The 9,847-nt window shown below is 35.7% G+C and overlaps 1 protein-coding gene across 1 annotated transcript in view; it reads left to right on the forward strand.

Annotated features, from left to right (window-relative positions):
* LOC118573392 (solute carrier organic anion transporter family member 6A1-like) overlaps window positions 1-8,728 on the forward strand; it is a 78,507-nt gene extending 69,779 nt beyond the window's left edge. Inside the window, exons 11-13 of the mRNA XM_036173689.1 lie at window positions 1,545-1,609; window positions 3,851-3,988; window positions 8,595-8,728. Of these exons, the coding sequence (XP_036029582.1) occupies window positions 1,545-1,609; window positions 3,851-3,988; window positions 8,595-8,728 (337 nt within the window). The remainder of the gene's footprint in view (window positions 1-1,544; window positions 1,610-3,850; window positions 3,989-8,594) is intronic.
* Window positions 8,729-9,847: the final 1,119 nt, after the last annotated feature.

Below are 9,847 nucleotides of genomic sequence, written 5' to 3' on the forward strand. Positions count from 1 at the left end.
CACTGGGTAGCCTAGGCTGACCTTGAATTTACAGAGATCCACCTGTCTCTGCCTGCCAAGTGATTGGATTGAAGGCGTCTGCCACCGCCACCCAGCCGGGAAAAGATTTTCTAATCAAGCAAACATGAGAAGTAAGCTGGTGTAGTTATCCTAACATCTAGCAAAATAGATTTCAAACTACAATGAACCAAAAGAGGTGGAAAGGGGCATTAAATATTTATCAAAAGAGAAATCCATCAGGATTAAGACTCAACTCTGAGCATCTGTGGTCCAAATACAAGAACACACATATTTGTGGAAAAAAAAAATTACTAAAGTTTAAATCACACAACAAACCTTAATATGGGAGACTTCAACACCACATTTGCACCAATGGGCAGGTTTGCTAGGCAGAAATTTAAGAGCGAACTAAGGGAACTAACAGATGTTATGATTCAAATGTATTCAACAGACATCTCCAGAACATATCCCCCTCAAAACAAAAGTCTATATATTTTTTCTCTGAACCTCATGAAACTGTCTCTAAAATTGACCACATCCTAGGTAACAAAGCAAATCTCAACAGAGAGAACAAAATTGGAATAGATGTTCCTGTTTTCTATTCAACACTTTCATATATATATATATATATATAAAATTTTAGTTATTTTTAACATTTAATTTGTTCTTTTCTTCTTCCTAATGAACCCCTTCTTTAGCTTATTTCTGTGACTTGCTAAACTAATTAGAGTTGTTTGCATCATGGTGGATGAGTGCCTCCTATTAAAAATAATGTAAAGTTCACTGTCATTTATTTAAATTTTGATTTGTGAACATAATAAGAGCAACACAGAAAAGCGCAAACACTCAGAAATTAGGACTATCTAAGTAAAGCTGAATACAATTGCAACTAAATGTAGGTTGGATGTAATGAATGTCGTTGCACAGTGTGGCATGCAGCCACCTCACACTCAAGGGAGTGAGAAAGAAACACCTATCCGGAGCGACCTTTCTGTGGCACTCAGTCCCCAGAGTAGGAAGGAGTCTGAAAACAGAGACTGGACTTCACCTTTCTTCTTCATTCAAGGTACCATTACTGATATAATTTCTAGAGTACAGAATCCATAACAAACAGCCAACTAGAAAAATATGGCATGGACGTCACAAAAATGAAATGGATTCTAAAAAATACTGTGACATTGTGAAGAAAGATAAATTGAGAGGCAGAGAGTTAAGTCATGTAAGGAGGCTCAGGGGAGTTTGAGCTATGAAAGTCTTTCTCCTGTAGTTACTATGTAAAATGAATAAAAAAATTCCTTAATAAAAAAAAGGAAGACTTTCTCTTTGGAAAAATGAAGATCTGGGAAACATGAAGTAATGGGAAGATGGAAAGATTTACACCACAATTACAGGTCAAATTGAACTTTTGTCAAGCAGCTGAAGATTTGTAATATAAATCATATATATATATATATATATATATATATATATATATATATACATATACATAAACATAAACCTAGCATATGTCACCTAGAAGTAATACCATTGTTATTTGCTTTCAGAAATTCACCTGCCAATTTAAATTCACTGAGCTTGGGTGTGACCTATACAATTTGGAGAATAAGTGGTATGTATTTTCAATGTACCTAATTGTTCAGTGTTTATATATAATTTCACCTATGTATGTTTTTAAACCTATAGGTAAACAATAATGTAAAATTACTAGGTGATTGCTTTGAAAAAATTAGGATCCATTTAAATATAGAGAAATTATGTGAAATAAAAGCAATCCTGTTAAAAAAACAAACAACAACAACAACAAAAAACCTATGCACCAACATTGGGACCCGAAGCATCTTCATCACTTCATACAAGTGACTCTGAAAGATCATAAACAACATCCACATACTCACAGTAATTTCATACTTCTTGTATGCTTCTGAAGTCCCCAGAGGAAATGAGGTCTTTAAAATATTTTCCCTAATCATGGTTTTTGACCATATTTACAGCACTAGTTGTAAATTCCCTCCTTCACAGAAGCCTCAGACTCACTCAAGAGAGTGGTTAGTTGTCTGTTTAAAAAGTCCTGCCACTTTTGTACCATAAGCACTACCAGATTGGTAGGTTGGTACTGTAGAAAGGTCTGGTGCTAGATAAGATCTGCTTTTTTTCTCCTCCACAGGCTACACAATACCTTTCAGCAATACAAAAGCTAGCTAGCTGGCATCTCAGGGTTGTTTTCTCTGTGTCCTGTAACCAAAGCATGTGGTACTTTGAGAAATATTGAGTTATGGTGTTACTATAGTCACTGGCATTAGACTGTATTGTTTCAGGTGCCTCTAAGTCCTCCTCGACCAATAACCAAAGAAGAGGAGAACTGTGTTTGACACTGAGATTTTTCATTTAATAATATATATCTTCATGGATCAGTAGTGTTTACTAATGTGGCATAACTCTGTTCAAACTCTGAAACAGATTTACCACATAACCCAACTATACCACGCCTGGGCATATAACCAAAGGAACTTATATGTTATTACAAAGATACTTGCACACATATGCTTATTGATTTATAACCATGATTGCTTGGAATGAAGTCAATTTAGATGGTTATCAGCTAAGGAAAGAACAATGAGATTGCGTATATATACATATGCATTATATATGAATTATATAATATATATGTATATATTATAATATTACTCACCTGAAAGGAAAAAGGGGCACTGAGGAACTTTCAAGTGGATACAACTGAAAGAAGTAATACTGAATGAGGTCATCCAGGTCTGAAGACACATTCTGAATGCTCCTCTCATATGTGGATTCTAGCTTCCAGTCATTTGCATGTTAACCTAAAGTACATGTGGAAACAAGACATGCTCCATTGCTTGGTGGGATGCATTTGTGAAGGAGAGAAAGCAGAACATAGCCGAGATGAAAGTAGAAAGTGGGAATATAGGGAATGGAAGGGTTCAGACAGGACGTGAAACAATGGAGCAGCCAAAAGGAGAACTAGGGGAAGCCTTAGACAAAATGAAATCTTCGTGAAGAAGTTACATGGACAACAGTGATCTCTCAATCTGAGTAAAAGTATAATAAGAGGGAATAACAAAACTCCTGTGATATGAAATAATAGAGGAGGATGCTTAAGTTTTGTGAGGATGAAGATGATTGGGAAGACAGGAGAAGTAGGGGATGGATCCAAAGTGAAGAATTATTGAAGATTTATGAAATCTCAGCAGTTACTAACTAAATGAAAGTAAAACACAGGAATAGGTAATGTGTTTTAATTTAATCAACAGCAGCACACTGTATCAGAAAGCAATGTGAGTGTGTGCATGTTTGTGTGAGTGGGTACGGTTTGGTGGCATGTAGAGGTTCACACATCCACTAGAGAATCTTGTAATACATTCCCCAGGAATAAGGGAAGAATATTTTAGAGATATAAACATCAGAAGGCAATCAGAATACATTAAGTCCTTTTCAATCATTAAAAATCTCATAGTTGTGTGTCTTTAAAGATATAACAACATCTTATAGTTTAGTTCCTTTGTTCTAAATAGGTTCTCCCAAATATTCCATGCAAATTCAACAACTGCTTTAAGATATCTTGTAAACAACCACATAGAATTCCAAAGTAATTTCAAACTACTGACATCTGTATACTTGCAGAGTTCAGGATATAGATTGCCAGGGTGAATGAGCCTGTTGCAGAATTTTAAAGAATGTGTTGAGAGGATCGGATCGTGTGTGTGTGTGTGTGTGTGTGTGTGTGTGTGTGTGTGTGTGTGTGTTTAAGAAGAAATTATTCTAATCCTGACCAAAAGTGTTTTTTATGGAGGACTTATCATCATTGACTATTTCATAGGATCCATCCCTACACCACTAATATTTTACATGTCAATAAAAGAGTCTTGCATTTACTGGGACGTTAATGAATGTGGAATAAGAAGACGTTGTTGGATCTACAATAAGTCAAAAATGATCTACGTATTGATGGGACTATGTAAGTGATGTGAAGTGTATAAAGTTAAGTAAATAAAATTGTTTTTAGAATTTGTAATTCTTTATAACATGGTAATAACTAATCATGAATAAATATTTTGTTAGTTAAAGGTTTATACTACTGTATAGGGAGTATTTTATAAACTTGTCCTACAGAATTTATGTAAAAACTTGTAGTTTTGTGCTAAATGCACTAGAGATTCTGTGTTATTGTTTAAGAAAGGTTGATAATGGTATAATTTCAATTTATTAACAAATTTTAGTTATACATTTATACAGCCAAATTTATTTCTCTTATGAATTTTGCAATTTTACAATATAAATATTAGATAACTTTGAGTAAAAATTGTAGTTGTAAATAACATCATCAAAATCTCTCTAAAGGCTAAACTTCATAATTTCTCCTTTCATGGTAATACTAGACATATATTATGTAATTTTTCAGTTACTAAAAATCTCACAAAATTATTTAGTATCTTTCTTCCAAATGGATTTCCACATGTCATTGCCATGCATACAGAGTTAGTATCTGTCAAATAAATAAAAAGCAGAGACAGTGATCAGGATATGGGACAAAGGTATGAGTTCTCAATAGCATGAGAAAATATGTAATCCTCTTTAGTCCCTCCCAAAATGCAAATCATCTCTTTATCCCAGTATCTTATTGATTTGTTAACTAGTCAGCCTCTATCTTGGCTTTAATGTCAACTGTTGTGGTATCCCAAGGCTTATGTTCAGGTAGCCTTTTCATTTACATAACAACTGCCCTAAGGTGTGAGAAATGATGCATGATATAGTGCAGAAGAGTTACTGGGTGCTTCTTTACAGAGAAGTGGAATAAACGTCAGTGCTTTATCAGAAAATATTATTAGATCATGCTGCTAACAATCAACACTAAAAACATATCTACCCATGAAACACAATAAAGGAAAAAGAAAGCCATGCTAATTTAGATATTTTACCTGAAAGGTCAATGATGATGGGCCCAGCACAAGATGAGTGTTTAGATTTGAAAAAAGTATTTGTGGATAAAAGACATGAGTAGGAAACATGTTTAATTTAGTTGATACCAGCCTAATGAACCAGGAAGTTATGTCTGTGTGGATACATGATTTTGTGTGTAAGGTTTAGCGCTAGGTACACTTTCATACAACCACTCCAGAATTGGGGAATCTATTTCCTTGGGATGAAGGAACACTATGCTAGAGACATGAACAACAGAATACAATCATAAAATAGTATATGAAAAAGAATAAAAGTTCATCAGTTATTAAAAAAACAAAAAAGAAATAAGAAGCAATTGGAAATTCGAGGCTAACGAGTACAGGTGATGCAGGGAAAATTTATACCTTCAGCTGCAGTCTTAGTCACACACAAAAGAAACCCGTAACCTGAAAAACAAGTCATTTCAGATTATCGGGTCAAAGAAACACAAAGCAAAAGAGATGCAATAGTGAAGAAAAGCTATGGGAATTGTAGATCACCATACTATAAATCTAGAAATGTCAGAGAGAATATGCAGCAATCTAAAAAATTGATGAATGGATAAGAACAATATGACATTACATGTCAAAGATACCATTCTGCCCTGAAGAAGAAGGAAAACTTTGTTTGTCTGACTATGTGGATAAACCAGCTAGAAACCAGACATATTATTATTCCATTTTCCATTGCCATAAAATAGTTGAATCTTGTTATTTTACAAAGAATAGAGGTTTATATAGTCCATAACTGGGTAAATCATAAATACTATTAAAATTCTGTAAGGGCTTTTTGGCTGTATCAGAACATGATACCTGAAGTAATATCTGGAACCTGTGTGTTAGAGAGCTATCACATTAAGAGACAAGAACCTAGAAAATGCAGTGCTTAGTGCCAGTGCTACAATGGGAAGAAATCAAGGTCAATTACTTGTAAAATCCATACCCCTAGTGTTCTCTATGAGTCTCGCACTGTGCCCTACCTCTTATTAAGACTCATCACCACGATCTTAGTACAACAGGATCAAGTTTCCAATGCATGAACATCCAATCTGCAGTAATCCATTCCTGGCCTCCGATATCTGTGACTTCTCCTAATGTAAATTATACCAATCCAATTCTCACAGTGTAAAGAAGCTTGCAGCAACCCTACCATGTTCAGATCCACAGGTGGTTTTGTGATTCATGAAAATTGCTTTCCGATAGGAGGTATCTTTAAAATACATGTCTACAATTTAGAAGTATGACAGGCACAGGATCCGCACATTTCGTCCAAAGGGACATGGCAGGAGGTAGAGAAGAATACTGAGTCTATGAGGAAGAATTAAACCTGTCACAGCAGATATTGAATCGTAAAATTCCAAACTGATCTCTCACAAACACTGTGGTGAAGGGTAGCCCCCTCAGGCAGCCTTTGCCTAGGACTTTAAAGATCCTGCAGGATCCCCCAGTGTGCTGATATTTTATTTGTGCTGAAATGTAGTGATATGTCATTTGTGCTTCAATAAAGTTTGCCTGGAGGTCAAAGGAAAAGGCCAGCTATTTTAAATAAACCAAGTCAGACAGCACATGCCCTTGATCCCATCACTTATCAGGCAGGGTCTCTGTGTGTTCAAGGTTATATACAGTAGAGAACAGAGCCTTTAATTCAAGTACCAACCATAGAGACCTGGAGGTCTGTACAGACAGACAGACAGTGACAAGGGAGTGAGGTAGCTGGGCTGAGATAGCCAATGAGAGGGCAGAGCAGCAATGCAATAAAGGCATGGATAAGGCAGGAAGGAACTCTGATTTGGAAGCTGCAGAATTGGTGAGATAAGGTTGACTGATGGCTTTATCTATCTCCCTGATCTCTCTAAGACTTTCACCCCTATATTTGGCTCTGTGTTTTTTATTTAATAAGACCATTTGGCAATTTATCTACACCAGTTTAGTTTTTAGTCTGCCTTTGCACTCTGCCTACAACTTTCTCTGATGCTGCTTAATATTGCTAACTGCTCTGGCTTTCTGTTGTCAACTCTAGAGGTACACCTCCAGGGCTAAACTTGGCATTGCCCTGTTAGGCCTGTTTTTTTGTGTGCTCCAACCTTGCCCAGATTTTGGACTGGTCTCCCTGGCTTTCTTTTGAGAATTTTGTTGAAAGATCCTAATACACTTGCTTTCTGCTCCCCTGGACAACCAAGACCACTTAGTAAGATCTGCCTCCATCATGAGCGTTGGTACTTAACTCTGAGCCAAGGTTACTAAGTGGTACTTGCTTGGAAGCAAGGAGGGAATGTTCTGCTAAGCAGCAAGCCCGTTGAAGGTTAGCCACTGAAGAATCCTTCCCTGGAAGGAGCAGACTTCTCTCCAGAGACTTTGGAATTATTCTGAAGGCCTTTTTTCAATGTTCTGATGCACAAGGATCCACTCCTGTTTAGTCACACGAATCTCATTAGCAAGTGCTTACTGGGCCACACTTATATTTTCTCCTTACAAACATTTGGTCTTGCTCTTTCCTGACCAAGCTATGAACTCACCAAGTCTCTCCATTGTGTTTCCTTTTGTTCAGCTGTGATTCTGAATAAAAACAGCCAAAACTACCCACAGCATAGGTTACTGTTTTATTGTTTAAACTTCTGCCCTCTGAGCATTAAGCATCCAGCACGTGTCTTGGTATTTCTTTGCATTCTTTGTTCTGCACAATCATTCCATTTCAGTCTTTGTGAGACTGCAGTGTTTAGTCACAGAGTATTCTGGGATAAAAGTGTGCTTCTGCACCTCTTGATCCCATCTGCTATGGAAAATGTACTCAGAGCAGACTCCATGCCACTACCATGATGTTCCCCTCCACATTGGGTGTTCATTTTTATTTCTTTAGCTATGAAACATAGAAAAGTGTCATGTGTCGTCTGGATACCTTGTGCTGACATCAGATGAGATTCTTACTAGCACTATGCTCTTCATGGAGGCGGTACTGGATGTATTTTTCATAAATTCTCATTCTTTCCTCAAACTCTGTGTTTCCAGAGGAAGATTGCAGTCATTCACTACATAGAGTTTTCATTATAATATTACATCTATTTCACAAGTAACTATATTTTTGAGAAGATATCTTCTACAATAAAGGAAGTATTCCATCAATGGAAAACACTCATTAGAGTCTCTTGCCTTAGGAAATGGCTGTTAGATAACTGGTGTTGTTTTGGTACAGCACTTTGACTCTAATTAACAGGTTATTTGCTTTGAAATTTACTTACTTTTATGTAACATAATTTTCAGAAATTTGAGACAGAAGTGATTAATATTTTAACACCAAATCTACATAAAGGTTTAAGAATGTTTCACCACATGCAGAGAGTACAATTTTGAAAATGTAATTTATTTATGGAGTTGCATATTAGCACACTTCATAAATGTGTTAAATATTACTCTTTCTTAGGAAGGTATCTGATGAATATAAACAAAAATTGTAAGCATTTTAAATATTGATCTCTCATAGTTACATAGTATTAGTTATATTTATAATTGGAAAATTAATACTTTTAGAAATAAACTCTATCTGTTCTTCATGTAAATAGAAAAATTTTCAAATGTTTTTAGTAAAGATATTGTTACACTCTGATTATTAATTTCTTTTACATTCAGGTCTTGCTTTCCTAGCAAGCTCAGCCTTGTTTGGCCTTTTTGGACTGTACAAATATGATAGTGTGGTAATGAAAAGCACTGAGAGTCTGGTCCAGCCTGTAAAGAAAGTAAAAGAAAAAGAAGAAAAAGTTTAATTTCTACCTGGTTTCTTCATTGAGTAAGAATTGTACATTTTCCCATTTTCAATGGAATATCATATTGAAACAATATCATTAAAAAATAGTGAACACTTACATTAAAAATGTTTCATATATTCCCACAAGTTTTATTACGAGCATAATAATATAATGTGTTAAAATTATTGAAGATATTATGAAAAATGCATTTTTATTACTCTTAAAAGATATTGTAGGTCTTCTTTTTCTATTCTTTTCTTGACAATAGATTATTTTCTCTATAATCTATCCCGACTACAGTTTCCCCTCCCTCAATCTTCCTAGTTCCTTCCACCTCTTCTCCCCTCCACATGAACTCCATTTCTGTCTCTCATTAGAAAAGAGCAGGGAGATAACAACCAAACATGACAAAATAAAATGTAATAAGATAAAAGAAAAGCCATCACATCAATCCTGGGCAAGGCAATCCAACAGTAGGGAAAGAGACCCCAAGATCAGGCACAAGAATTAGAGATCCATTCCTTCAGACACTCAGAGGTCCCATAAAATATTAAGCTGAAATTTAGATAGATGTTTCCTGTCCTGACAGCCTGGTCCAAATACCCAACTAAGAAGCTGAATATTACTTATGAATTCTCAGCCAATAGCACAGGCTTATTACTAACTAGCTCTTACATTTTAAGTTAGCCTATATTCCTTATATATGCTCTGTCATGTGGCAGTACCTTTATTAGGATGGCATATTCATGTCCTCAGCCCTCTGCATCTGGCTGGCAACTCCCGACTTTGCCCTTCTTCCCATCATTCTTAGTTTGGTTGCCACTTTTATACTTCCTTCCTGGATACTGAACAATCAATGTTTAATTAAACCAATCCAAGTGACAGCTTTTCACAGTACATACTAGGATTATTCCACAGAATTTCCCCTTTTTGTCTAATTAAAAGAAAGATTTCAATTTTAACCTATTAAGTTTATATACAACAAAAATGTTATTAAGTAACAATTACAATTATAATATCGTCAGTCCACTGGACAAATTCTGTTCTATTTCCCCTTCCCAGGATGACCCCTGTGTACCCTGACCCTAGATCCTTCCTCTATACATAGCCTCTCTGGTGGTTGGAATGAAAATGGCC

The sequence above is a fragment of the Onychomys torridus genome, chromosome 23 (assembly GCF_903995425.1).
Source record: "Onychomys torridus chromosome 23, mOncTor1.1, whole genome shotgun sequence".
Taxonomy (NCBI): Eukaryota; Metazoa; Chordata; class Mammalia; order Rodentia; family Cricetidae; genus Onychomys; species Onychomys torridus.